The following is a 14,005-nucleotide window of genomic DNA, read 5'->3' as shown; positions in this document are numbered from 1 at the left end:
ATGTTGCACATTTTTTAAAATACTATTGTATTTGTCAGCTATACTTCAATAAAGCTGGGAAAATGTTTAATGACGGAGAAATGCTTACCATATGAGTAAAAGAAGGCTACATTATTTTATTTGTATCTCATCTGAGGGTATGTTCATTGATTAGAGAGGGGAAGGGAGAAATATTGATGTGAAACAACCATCAGTTGCCTCCCAAACTCGCCGTGACCGGGAATCGAACCCACAACCTTCCCGTGTATTGAACAAGGCTCCAACCGACTGACCCTCCGGACCAGGTCAAGAAGGCTACATTCTTTCACATGGGGAATGATCTAAGTTAAAAACATGAGTAAACTAGTCTGGAAATAACTATAACAAAGTCTGCCGTGCCCTGAGGCTGAGCGCACAGGAAACTTGCTCAGCTCCAAGGCCCGTCCTACCCATCCCACCCCTCCTCCTGAGCTGCCCGGGTTGGAGGGTTGGAGGGGCAGGTGGGGCCACGCCCTTCAAGGGCTGGGCAGAGCCCTGTGGCGGAGCATGGGCTGGATAGGCAGCTCAAGCCCGAGGGAAGAGGGTAGGCCTCAGGGGTGATGAAATAAGCCGCCATCCTCGATATTTGATGTTCTGCTAAGCCAGCGTGCGTGGTTGGGAGCGTCGGTCTGGTGTTCTGCTCCACCCCCTTCCTGCGCTCAGGCCCGCAGAAGCGCTGGGAGCCATCAGCTGGGCGCTGTGCGTCCAGAAAGCCCTTGTGCGTCCAGAAGACCCTTGCTCTCCGGGTGGGCAACCTCCGAGACCCCGCGAGGGGAGAGCAGCCGCGAGGGACCAAGGCCAGGCTACCTGCAGTCCGGGCACAGAGTGGGCTCTAGTGGAGGAATGATGTCTCCCCCTAGTGGGCGATTTTCTTAATACATGGATTCCAAGGCTCTATAGTGCTACAAATTAGGTAGCAGTAGATAAAATTTAGCATATTTAGGGAAGTTTGGAATTAATCAAGACCTTATTTGAGCGTCTGCACGTACGTTTAATTTGGGCAAATTAGTAGAACAAGTTATTTCACACAAGGTTACTTGTCATTTTTAAATATTTAGAATGTATATACATTAAAACCTCTATTTAACTGACTAATTTGGGCAAGGAGGTATCTGTTAAAGCCAAAGTCCATTATATAATAAAGTAAATTTTCCGAGTGCATATGTTAAAAAAATGACAAATTAGTTTATCTGTTTTTACTTGTTTGTGCAATTAAATTAAGTATATGAAAAGTTTAATTTAACAGAAAAGTGTTCTACATGTGTTAGTGCTTATGTATTCACCATAATTTTGAGACTGTAATAAACTATATATGTGTGTGTGTGTGTGTATAGTTTTTGCCAATTTTTTTCTGAAAGAGCAAGCCCATCTGATAGTGAAACCAGACAATCAGTGGAGGTCTGGGCTGCCTGTCACTACTTGAGCCAATTCAACCCCAGACAGGGTTGAATCATAAATTAGTGTTTATTCCAATAAGGCTGGCAGTATGGGAGAATAGCAAGTCAGCCACAAAAATCTGCTCTCCGCCGAAACCGGTTTGGCTCAGTGGTAGAGCGTCGGTCTGCGGACTAAAAGGTCCCGGGTTCGATTCCGGTTAGGGGCATGTACGTTGGTTGCGGGCACATCCCCGATAGGGAGTGTGCAAAAGGCAGCTGGTCGGTGTTTCTCTCTCATCGACGTTTCTAGCTCTCTAGCTCTCTCCCTTCCTCTCTGTAAAAAATCAATAAAATATATTTAATTAAAAAAAAAATCTGCTCTCCACCCTCCTCCCTCAAAAGCCAGCTGCTGATATTCGAGTAGAAGGACAAAGATTACATGGGGAAGTAGGCAAAAGGGTTAAGAATGGGTATGCAAAATGGGCAGTTTATAGGCAATGCGGGCTGGGGGGTTTGCAAAGGGCTGGCGCCTCTGATTTCTGCAATGAGGTTGTTAATCTTAAAGGCAGTTCTTGGATATGGAAGATGGGCTGAATTTCCCGTGAGCTCCCAGGTCCTGCTTGCAACTCCCAGCCAGGTTAGAAAGTGCTTTCTTTACTCAGAACAAAATAATCATATTAACAGAGCATGATTAATATTTCTTTTTTAAAAATATATATATTTTATTGATTTTTTACAGAGAGGAAGGGAGAGAGATAGCGAGTTAGAAACATCGATGAGAGAGTCATTGATCAGCCGCCTCTTGCACACCCCTTACCGGGAATGTGCCGCAACCAAGGTACATGCCCTTTGATCGGAATCGAACCCGGGACCCTTCAGTCTGCAGGCCGACGTTCTATCCACTGAGCTAAACCAGTTTCGGCATGATTAATATTTCTTATAATTATAGCTAGTCCCCAATATTCTATTTCTGTCCCTAACAGAATCTCACCCTTTTCCTTTTTTAAAAAACACAAATCCATTTCCTCATCTATAAACTGCCATTGAAAATATGTCAACCAAAGCAGCATCTAATCTCTGGAAGTCCCAAAAGACACCGGGGCTATGTGCTCTAAAAGCAGCTTCTACCAGACTCTGCTTCCTAATCTAAGAATAAGCTCATCTTCACTTGATTTTGGGGAGTTTAGGATTCACTGGTCCTGATTCTCTGGTGTCAGTTGCAAGGTCAGATTCCTAAAGGAAGCCCTTCCCATTTTTTACCTGATCCTTTATAGGAATTGGATAGATTGTATTGACGATGATGGTCACCATTCTTCACCCACGTGTCCACTCTTTTCCATGAGTTTCAGCTTCTCCCATTAGAAAAGGCATCTATCTTCATATCCATTAACCTTGACCTCAGCCATGTGACTTGATTGGGCCAATGGGATGTATAGAAGTGACAGTGTGCCAGTTCCAAGTCTCAGGCTTAAAAGGTCAGGCTTTTTAAATGAACCCACTCAGCCCCAGCTAGAAGAGTATTCAGATAACCTACAATTTCAAGTGTCACCTAAGCGAAATAAAAGCTTCTGCTGAGATTTGGGAAATATTTGTTACCCAGCATTATTGGGTTCATAGTTAATTCACTCAGAACCCTGCAGAAACCTGTACCATTCTCTTTACTCTGTATTTACACGTTGATCCCTCATTTCAGACAATAAACTACCGTGTTTCCCTGAAAATAAGACATCCTCTGAAAATAAGACCTACTTACAGGTTTCCTTCTGAGTGAAATATAAGGCATCCTCCCGAAAATAAGGCCCCCCTAGGCTCTGTCTCAGAATGCTATTGCTAAGCATGAGAGATTTGGTCCACTGATTCTGAAAGAAATGGAGTCACAAGATATTCACCAGGAAATTCAGGAATTGGATTATGATGATGTTCCAGAAGATGATATGATTGCCATTGAATAAATGAGTAAATTCTTGATACTGTAGGATTCAGTTTGTCTGGTTTGTGTTGACAACTACTGTACCGTATACAGATAATAAATTTCCTTTATTTTCATTTAATAATGTGTACCGTATTCTTCTTCATGGAAAAATAAGACATCCCCTGAAAATAAGACCTAGCGTATTTGGGAGCAAAAATTAATATAAGACACTGTCTTATTTTCGGGGAAACAGGGTACTAGCATACACTTCTTGCTTTATAGACATGTATATGTTCAAATACTAGCACAATGCATGGACATATTAGCCAAATTCACAAATCTTTATTCTGCTATAACCTGTATTTTCCTTACCAAAGACAGAAGATGTTTTAAAATACTGCTATGCTGCTGAAAACATTGTTTACCCTTAATTGTGAGAGCAAATAATTCTTTGCCTGGTTGTCCTTAATATCAGGAATGATGGGAACAAGTTAAAGACCAAAACCCTGATTGATATATGCAGGCCTCTGGGACACCCCAGAACCCCCAAGAATGCCTCTCTGGCCCCTCTTGCCTCCCCACCCCTACTCCACAGTTGGGTAGGATTTACCCCCTGGGCAGAACCTAGGAGCAGGTGAATTCTGGGAGCCGCTCTGAGGAGGTGAGTTTGAGCAAAAACTCCAGGGGTGGCAAGAGATCAGCCTGGGGATACCTTGGGGATGAGCTCCTGGCAAAGGAAACAGGTACGGGAAGGGTGAGAAGGCCAGGCAACCAGCCCCTCTCCTGCCAGCCTCAGAGTCTGGGTCATGCCCAAGGATCCCTGCTCCCCACCTGGCCTGATGTGCAGAAGGCAGGAAGGCTCAGCCCTGACCCTGCCCTTGATGCCCAGAAGCCTGGATGGACTTGTTCGAGGGGCCCACTCCTCCTGGGCACAGCCAGATAGAGCATCTTACAGCCTCAGATGGTGTGCACTGCTGAGCTTGGAACTGACCATTTAGATGCTTCCTGATTTCTGACATTTCCTGAATAACTACTCTGAGTTTAGGCAGGAATGCCCACCTGGAGGAAGCCTTCGTGTCTCCCATCCACTCAGCGCTCTGCCCTCAGGCTGGACCTACCAGGGCCTTTTATCTCTCAGCCTTGTCTGGGACAGAAGCCCCGCCCCACCAGGTGGGGGTTGCAGGAAGCTGGTAGGAGCCAGGGAGGGGATCCCGAGCTGGAGCAGGGCAGGCAGGATGGGAAAGGAACCCAGTTCTGTAATGCTGATGCTAGCACTACCTCAGACACTAGGGTACAGTCAGTCTGGGATGGGTAGCATGAGCAAAGGTAATTTCAAAGCGTCGCAAGAATTCCAGTGTGGAGATAGCTGCGAAGCCCAGCTGCAGTACACCTGTGTGCACACCCATGCCTGCCCCTGGCCCTCACACCTCCGCAGGTGCCTTCTACTAAGCTTACTGCCTTTAACCTAGTACCTTCTGAAAACCTGAAAACACATTAGGCAAGAGAAAAGAAACAACACGTGTAGTATTATTTATTTGTCAGTATTTCCAGAACCAGGGTCTCCACTGGACAAGTAGAAAAATAGAAAACTGTACTACGAAAAGGCAACTATGACAAATAAAGGGGCTCCTTGGACTCGAGCAAATGCAGAGTTCACCTGGCCAGGGTAGTCCACAACAACAGAAAGGAACTGGTGTCCCCACATTTTGAGATGTTTCCCTCCAGAGCTGGGGCTGACGCCTGCTCTACTAGCTGGTCCAGTCCTGGAACCGGAAGCAATCACTTGCTATCTTCCACACGGTGTTGCTAGGTGAGGCCTGGGCAGTCAGGAGGAAGTTCTGGTTGAAGTCCCGCTGTTTGTTGCCTTCGAACTTCACTGTTCCACAGATCAAAACGAGGACTGTGGTCTGGCTTGCGGTGGCTTCATCATGTACAGGCTGGCAGTCAACCACATTGATCTGGAACTCACTGGAAGGCAACATTTCGAAAAACTCACTCAAGGACTCCTGTCCTGTCACGGCGTTTCCATTCCACACCAGGGTGGCGGTGCCCATGTAGAGGCGGGACAGCAGGCGCCTCCGCTTGTCCATGGTGGTGTAGTAGACGTTGACAAACTCCTCGGCAGCCCTGCAGGCTTGGTCCACGTAGGTCTTGAAGTCTATGGATGCCATCTCTGGCTCTCCCAAAGGAGGCCTCCACCCAGGTGCTTCCTGCACCCGAGGGCGCCGGGCTGTGGGGCAGGAAGGTTGAAGAGAACCCAGGTGAATGCCAAACTCCATCTCTCCTGACAGAGAACAATCCCCCCATTCTATGGGTGGGAAAACAATTACATCCTATAGAGAGATGACGCTAGTCTCAAATGGCTGCTGACACCTAATCTTACTAAGTGTTTGCTCATCTTAAAATGGAAATATTACCACTTGTGGCATATAATGTGAGAAAGTGCTTAGTTACCTACCTCTCAGAAAATAGTAGCCATTACTATGAATTTTAAAAATCTCATTTTATAAAATGGCATACATGACTATGGAAGGCCAGTTTTTCCTGAGTGTGGAAAGTGAGCAAAATGTATCCTGGGTAAAGGCAGTGGACTTGTTAAAGGGAACAGTGGCCCAATAGAGGTCAATCAGATGGCATATGCTTATCAGCTGGTGTCAGTCTTCACGGGTTCATTCCAGAGACGAAAAGGGTTTATAAAAAAAAAAAAAAAAAGTCAAGTTTCTTAAGAGAGAAGAGAACAAATGCCCCAAGGACAGAACCAAATGATGGCCATAATTCTCATGATAAGCTATAAAACACAAACCTGGCAGCTGGCTGGGAACGAGAATGGAGAACACCCAACATTTGTGAGCACAAATGCCCACCACCAGGTAGATCCTATAAGCCACAATGGCAAGACGAGATAGAATCAAAGAAATTCTATGGGGTGGTGGTGAGGGGTATGAGAGTGGCAAAACTAATTTCAATTGTAGCTGAGATGCTACTTTCCTTCAAAAGAAAAAAAAAGTCCAAAAGCATAAAGAAATAGTATGATTTGTGTGGTGGTGGTGTTTTTTTCTTGTTTTTTTTTTTTTTTTTTTTTCGGGAATATGGTACAACTGTTATAGTTCCCTGTTCTTTTTTGCATGATTAAAAAAAGGAACCCAACACTAAAAAGGAATCCAACATTACTGAAATAGTGGATATGCTTACATTTACAAAATTAAATATTAAACCTTCTTTTTTTTAAATTTCTCAGGCCTTAACTTTTTAAATGAAATACATAAGAGATTACACAGAGGACCTGGAAGGAGTCAGGGCTGAGAGAAGTGGAGACCTCTGCCTTCTGCAAAGAGCTGTAAGGAGCTGGGAGGTAGCGTGGTCCTAGGAATGAGCAGTTCCGGGACTGATGCAGACCTTGGCCTTTCCACTCCCACCATAAACCTAAAGCCAAGCCTCCACCACACTCTCAGCTGTATTTGCTACAGGCTTTGCACGCATTACCTCATTTAATGGTCGCCACAAATGGGTGAGAGAGTATGAGCAACACTAAGCAACAATTACACTTAACAAGAAAAATGAAACAGGTTTAGTCAAGGTCTTCAAAGTAAGCACACTCCCAATTTACCATTTATAAGAACGTTGTGTAGCCCTTAAACATGTTGTCAAGATTATGCCGACCTTTTACTTGATTTTTTTTTTTAAGTTCCTGCATATTTGAAATCAATCCTATAAGAGCACAATTCCCGGATGCTAGTTTGAAAATCCTTTTCAGGGGCCCAAGTTTCTGTCTTGCTGGAATTCTGAACCTCGCAGGGTCCACATCCATCCCCTGGACATATCTCAGCCCCTCTGCCATCTCATGGATCTCAGATACCCCCTCTGCTCCCACCCCAACTCCCAGCTCCTTTGGGGTCCCGCAAGTGGTCTTTCCAAACACAGATAACAACGTGCCTGCCCCAATGCCGATTAACAAAACGACCGCCGCAGCTGAAGGCCCGTCTCCATCAAACCGGGGAAAAGGAGGCTGAGCAGCAGCAGGACCAGGAGGCTCGGGAGTTCGCCGCTTCCCCAGGTCCCCGCCCTCTCGCTCTTTGAGGCCGGACCTGTGATGAAACAGGCCTCGTTGCTGGGGGCGAGTGGCTTTCCACCGAACCAGTCCAGCCCGCTCTTCCTGGACCCAAACCTGCTCCGGTGCACGAACACTTCGCCGTCAAGCGAATTTACTGCCCAGCTTTCCGCCCAGGCCAAAGCCCAAGAGAGACCCGCAACGCTGCCACCCGGGCGGGGACCAACCCCGGCGAAACCCTGACAATGGAGGGAGGGCGTGGGGGACACACGTGGGGGAGGTCTCCTGAGTCCCTCCGCCTGCCCGCCCGGGCGTCACCTACCTGCGCCGGCGAAGGCCGGGGTCGGCGACCTCGGTCAGCCCGGGTAACGAAGGAGGCGGCGACGGCGGCGGTCCTCCTCGGGAGCCCCCCGCGCAGACCACAGCAACTCGGAGAACCGACCCCCGGAGGTCGCGGGGCGGGCCCCTCCGCCGCTTGCCGAGGAGGCGGCGGGAAGAGCCGCCCTCCGCCCCTCCTCTTCTTCCCGAGAGGCCCCGCCCGGGCGCCGGGACCACGGAGGCGGAGACCGAACCGGCCCCCCGCGCGGCCCGCCCCGCAGTGCCGTACGAGAGCGCCCCGGTAGCGCCCGCCCACCTGCCATGAAAGGCAGTTGTGCCAGCCAGTGGCACGGCGAGCTCGCGGGCTAGCTCCGCCTACGAGTGGCTCAAAGGAGAGGGTGACTTCCGGGAGAGGCGCTTTCCCGGAAGTCGGCAGCCAATCTACGCCGAAGTTCTCATTGGTCCAACCGGATCATAGAATCCCGCCCAAGGGACTGGTGGGACTTCTGATTGGATAAAACCTCCAAGTTTCGCCCTGGGACGCGGAAGTGGGTGGGCTCTCCGGCAAGAGGCGGTCCTTTAGTAAGAGGATGGGCAATGTGTGCAGGGTGTGCTGCCGTTCCCTCCCCAGTGCCCCATTCGCCAGAAGCTTCGCTCTTTGATGCAGTGGCAGTGACCCAACTGACGGCTTTCAATCAGAGCTAGCATGTGAGGGGAGAGGGTGGGTCCAGGAGAGGGGGAGTCAGGTTGCACCCCGAGGGCGCCAGGAAAACCCCGCCTAGACTGTGAGTGAAGTCCGCAGGACTTCTGCGGAGCTCCACCTGATCAAGTACCTGAGCTGGTCCCAAAGAATACAGAGAGGAAAACCAATTTATATTAAATGGGGGATTAAACTAAAAGTGAGACAAGAGTTGAGGGTGTGGGTCAAGCTTGAAGTGACAAAAGGATGCCAAATAGGGAAACTTTGCTTCTTGTGTCCTGTGAATTGAGGGGCTAGGAAAACGGCCTGGCTCCAGCTCTGTCTGAGCTTGGTTGATATATATATCAATATTTTAAAAATGTATTTTACCGATTTTTTACAGAGAGCAAGAGTGAGAGATAGAGAGCTAGAAACGTCGATGAGAGAGAAACATCGACCAGCTGCCTCTTGCACACAAGGGGATGTGCCCTTGACGCTAATCGAACCTGAGACCCTTCAGTCCGCAGACTGACCCTCTACCACTGAGCCAAACCGGTTTCGGCTGGTTGATATTTTTATTCTTTTTTTTTCCAGCCTTGAAACTAGCTGCATTTCTGCTAATCTGGGACCTAAACTGATATTTATTTGTTTGTTTGTTTGTTTATTCATTTATTTTACTGGATTTTTGTTTAAAACAACAGGCTCAGTAGAATGGAACCAGTTAGCCCCGCTAGTGTGGCTCAGTGCTTGAGTGTGGACCTATGAACCAAGAGGTCCCAGTTCAATTTCCCCTCAGGACACATGTGTGGGTTGCAGGCTGAATCTTCAGTAGGGGGCATACAAGAGGCAGCCGATTGATGTTTCTATCTCATTGATGTTTCTATCCCTCTCTTGCTCTACAAAATAAATCAATAAAAACATGTTTGTTTGTTTGTTTGTTTGTTTTTAAAGAATGGAACCAGTTAGCATGGGCCTTGGGAAATTTAGAGTTTACAGCATAAATTTAAAAATTTGGTTACTTCAGATAGAAGATTCTCAGTTCCATCCACTGCTCTGAGGGACTGAATAATTCCTTGCAAATAATCTGGGGGCCCTCTAGGAGTGCGAGGTTGACCCATCTTTAGAATGTACATGCATTCAATTCATACTTGTTAGCTACCTACACTATCGTGTACCTTTGCTTGAATTCTTAAGAGAATCCTTGCTCAGATTTCAGGACAAATTTAGAAACTGGTGGCTCTACTGTAGGTGTCCCCCTCTTCCACTTACTTAATACAATAGGAAAATCCTATCTAATAAAGAGAATATGCAAATTGACCATCACTCTGCAACAAAATAGTTATGCCCACAGCCAATAAGGAGGGGATATGCAAATTGACACAAAGATGGCAGCAGCTGGGCTGAGATGCTTGTGTTGTCACCATGGGGACTATGCAGGCATTCCACCCCACCCCGACCACTCTGGACCTCTGGGCAGTGTACACGCTCAGGCACAAAGCGGCCCCGAGTGGGATGCCTGCTATAAGGGGGGCTAGGGAGTGAAGGGAGCTACAGAGGGCAGCAGGGCTAGAGTGAAGGTGATAGGTGACTCCAGCCTGAGTGAAGGCAGAAGGTGGCTCTGGCCAGAGCGAAGGCCTGGGTCCCGTGTGCTGTAGGGAAGCCGGTGACTGCAGTCAGGGGAAGGAAGGCCTATTCTTGCACAAATCTTTGTGCATCAGGACTCTAGTTTGGATTATAAAAAGTTAAGTTGTAGACAGAGTAGAGAGGGTGAACTAGCATCTGTGGAGCAGTATTCACACTAAAATGTCTTTATAAAGCCTGAGACAAAAAAAAATAGGATGTAATGTACAGAAATCCAAATCATAGCATCAATGGAATGAAAATGAGAGTTGACTTACTAGTACTACATGCCCACTAGGTTGGATGTCTACTGCTTTAAGTTTCCTCATGTTTCCCACCGAAGCCATTTTTATTTTGTTAACAGATAGTCCCTGCCACCAATCCAGTGCCAACAGGAGTCCCCACTCTGGGGGCGTTAAAAGGAGAGACTGTTTTCAAACCAGAGAAACCCAGCTTGGGTGAAAACCGAAAGGTGTGCTCTCCCACTGGCTCTCCAAAGGGGAGGCCCGCTTTTATAAAGTCCCTGCCCTGGTGCCCTGATTGGTCTATTTCTATGCAAATGCTGAGTCCAAATTTACAAATTTTAATTGGTCCACTTAGCATTGTTCTGATTGGTTAGAATCATGCATCCACTTGGTCATTATGGAGATGCTTTGATTGGTTGGTAAAGATGCAAAGGAAAATGTAGCACTTGTTGCAAATGAACAGGGCATATCTCGGTAGAAATATGATTCCAGAAACTTCTTTTATAAGAGTTGGTTCCAATGGCAAGAAGTCTTGGCAACCTGACCTGTTGTGCCTCTCTAAGATGCATTGTGCATTGCAGGGGACTGATACGGCCAGGGATCTCCCTTCTCCGTGGCCAGCACGGAAAGAGAGATGAAATGGGTTCTTCATAGAGGCAGCCAGGGATTGAGAAATAAAGAAATGAAGAGAGTTGATGCAGAAATAGGTTTAAGCCGGGCCCCAGGTGGGTCGCAGACCTCCTCTACTGGAGAGACTGACAACCTCCTGAGCCATACAGCACATCTATTTATCCACATGGGGGGTCTCACAGGATAACAAGGAGCCTAGGAGGGCCCAGGTCCCACCCACTCCTTCCTCCTGGACAAACACAAGCCAGGAACTAAGAACATCTCTGCACGCCCAGGGCGGGAGTGCAACTGACATGACTCCGCCAATATCCGGGCCCAGTCAGCAACAATCTAAAGAATATCCAGATGTCTTCCCATTTGGCCCTCTACAGTGCATGAGAGACCTGGGTCAGCAATGGCTGCCAGGTTCTGGTTGTGAATTTGAGTCCAGGTAGCCAGGAGGAGCCCATCCTGACAGGAATATTTCTTTTCAGAGTCAGTGGATTCATTCTTATAACTTTGGTGGAGGTGTCATTACTCTCAGTTTCACAGGTGAGAAGCTGAGAGACAAATTAAATGGTCAGTCTGGAGCCACAGAGCTGCTTCAAACCTAGAAAAGCTAGTTAGGAGGACAGTTGTCCAGCTCGAAGGTCTTGTGAAAACAAGGCTTTTGCCCTGAGAGCTGAAATATGGTGGAAATCATACTTTGGTAAAAACTGCTGTTTGAATTTTAACCTTGCTATCTGACTTCGACCTTCGATTACTTGCTTAAACAATAGGGTAGTTACAGGAGATGGACTCCCACTGACTCAGTAGCTTCAGGGGTAGAAACTGTAGATAACCTTTAGTTCTGCTTTTGTATTATGGGCAAGATAGGGCCACATTCCAATGTTCAGCAGAGTGTGACTGGGAACCCACCCTGCGGGCTGTAGAATTTAGTCTTTAGGATTTAGGAACAGATATGTAGGGCCAGTTCTTTGTCCTGAGGGGCCAATCAGGGTTAGCTGAGGCAGTGACATCACCACCGACCTGAGTAAAACCCCTGGACTGGGCGATATTCGCTCTCTTCCGCCATGCTGCCAGCGTGAGTGGGACAGCCCATGCTAGCATGGAGAAGGCTTTTTTGTTTATTGCATCGGACTCGGCTCCCTGGTGGTCCTTGGGGATCATGAATTCGTCTGGGATCCCCAGCCAGGACCATGAGGAACCCCCAATCCGGAGAGCCTGACTGGCCACGGTAGGTGTGTGTTTGTCTGTGTTTTTGTGTGAGCGCTCTGGAGGGACTGCCCCTCCATCGGGGCTCTCACCTGGGTGTTTGCCGGCTGCTGTGTCAGCCAAGGTTTGAGCCCGGATTCGAATCTGTAATAAACTCTAGCATGCTTAATCAAATTGGCTCCAGTGGTTCATCTCTTGGGGACTCGCTCCGTAACAAGAGCCAGCAGAGCCAATAGCAGGGGGTGAGAGGAATGGTTTGTGCCTCCATCTAAAATTGTGCCTGACCTATAACAAGGACTCAATAAATACCGTGTGAATAGACAGACAAGGTCTGGGTTCAAATCATTGCTCTACAACATTCTAATGGTGATGATTCCCCTCTAACAGTCACTTCTCTACTCTTAGAAACAAGCCTGGCATTTACCTCCCTTATAGTTCTTGATTTGGGGAGATTGGAGACACTCCTGGCTCTAAGGCTCTGTCCTGAGTTCTGGGGTAGTCATGGGCCTATTTGGACCATTGAGTCTGGAGAAGGATTTCACAGGAGGTTTTGAGAAAGATCTTTTCCCATTTCTCCTCTGGGCATGTGATATGTGGATGGTGCTATTGCAGCCATCTTATCTCCTGACGGGGGAGCCCCTTCGGATGAGGCAGACAGGAGAGATAAGGAGAAATCAAACTTTTGATGACTACATTGGGAAAGAAATCAGCCCTGAAGTTTGGGCCTCTTGGTTTTAATAGCCAGTTAATTCCTCTTTAAAGTACTATTTAACATTGGGCATAAATATAAAGGTACTATTGTAAGTTAGCTACTATGACTTAGTGTACTAATTGTGGCAAGTGAATTAACCTCCTGAAAGCTCGGCTACCTCATTGTAGAGTGGGGACAGTAATAAAAGCCATCTTGGGTTGACATGAAAAGCTAATGAAACAACACGTGCTAAGTTTTAGCACAGGACCGAGAGAGAAAACAGTAAACATTCAGAAAATGTTAATATGCTTTGACATTTTGCATTGACAGCAACTTCCTTATTTGCCAACAATTGGCTTTTAAACTTGGGACAAGTGTACTGACAAATTGGTAGGATTTGTCACCAAGTCACATGACCACCTTCTGGAAGATGAGCCTGGCTTCAGCAGTGGAGCAAGTGGTCCCATTTGCTGTGTGGAGTCCATCCAAGGAAGAAGGCCACATCTGGTCACACTGAGCCTCTGGCAGCTTTGAAGATGGACGACTTTCGGATCTTTAAGTCTGTAAACATAGGACTGAGCTTTTTCCTCATTTTCAACATAGTTTTCTGGTACAGGATCTAACATTTGTTTGCCAAGAGAGGTTGGAACCAGGCAATCTATAGCGATGATTGGGCAGTTGTACCTCTAATCACCACCAAAACTAAATGTGTGTTGTTTTTATCTTCCTGATAAAAGGATCATGAGCTACAGCTGGATCAGCGTGAGCTGTGACTACAATTCTGGGAGGTCATTTGAGAACCTGCCTTTTGGGGAGATTCTGGGAAGGCAGGAGAAACTGAGGCCCTAATCTTAAGAGGTGAGGTGTGGCTGTGAGCACAGAGAAGAGATAATGAAGTAGAGGAGAAAAGCCTGAGACTAGAGAGAGGAAAGGAGAGGAAGAGCTAGAGTAAAACACACACACACACACACTTGTAAGCTATGGAGAGTGGCTGCCTTATTCTCATTTGGTTTCTCATTTCTTAGTGTGGTGGGTTATATTTTCCAAAAATGGCCGTAAAAATATTGCAATCCCATATGCTCATCCAGAACCTTGCTCATCAGGAGATGGTGTAAAGCCCCCTCCAATGGCTCAGGAAGGCTTATGGGACCGTGTGAGGCCCTTTACAGACAGCGTTCAGAAGAAACAATGCTGTGTAACTTCTGAGACACAGCCTCTGCTGGCTCTCTCTGTACTCATGTCCTTGCGACCCAGACTTGCTACATGCTGTGCAT

The 14,005-nt window shown here is 47.2% G+C and overlaps 1 protein-coding gene across 1 annotated transcript; it reads right to left on the bottom strand.

The window, feature by feature from the left end:
- Positions 1–4,820: 4,820 nt before the first annotated feature.
- NXT1 (nuclear transport factor 2 like export factor 1) lies at positions 4,821–7,994 on the bottom strand. The gene is made up of 2 exons (XM_036417785.2): positions 7,677–7,994; positions 4,821–5,536 (listed from the first exon to the last, which is right to left on the bottom strand). The coding sequence occupies exon 2, from the start codon at positions 5,475–5,477 to the stop codon at positions 5,055–5,057; it is 423 nt and encodes a 140-aa protein (XP_036273678.1). The 5' UTR covers positions 5,478–5,536; positions 7,677–7,994; the 3' UTR covers positions 4,821–5,054.
- Between the last annotated feature and the right edge of the window lie 6,011 nt (positions 7,995–14,005).

The sequence above is a fragment of the Pipistrellus kuhlii genome, unplaced genomic scaffold, assembly GCF_014108245.1.
Source record: "Pipistrellus kuhlii isolate mPipKuh1 unplaced genomic scaffold, mPipKuh1.p scaffold_m20_p_6, whole genome shotgun sequence".
NCBI lineage: Eukaryota > Metazoa > Chordata > Mammalia > Chiroptera > Vespertilionidae > Pipistrellus > Pipistrellus kuhlii.
Note: the sequence above shows the minus strand (reverse complement) of the source record. Positions and strands in the feature narration are given on the sequence as shown.

What these genes read in the sequence shown, in the direction of transcription:
- NXT1 (XM_036417785.2), bottom strand. Translation starts at nt 5,477, where the DNA reads ATGGCATCCATAGACTTCAAGACCTACGTGGACCAAGCCTGCAGGGCT.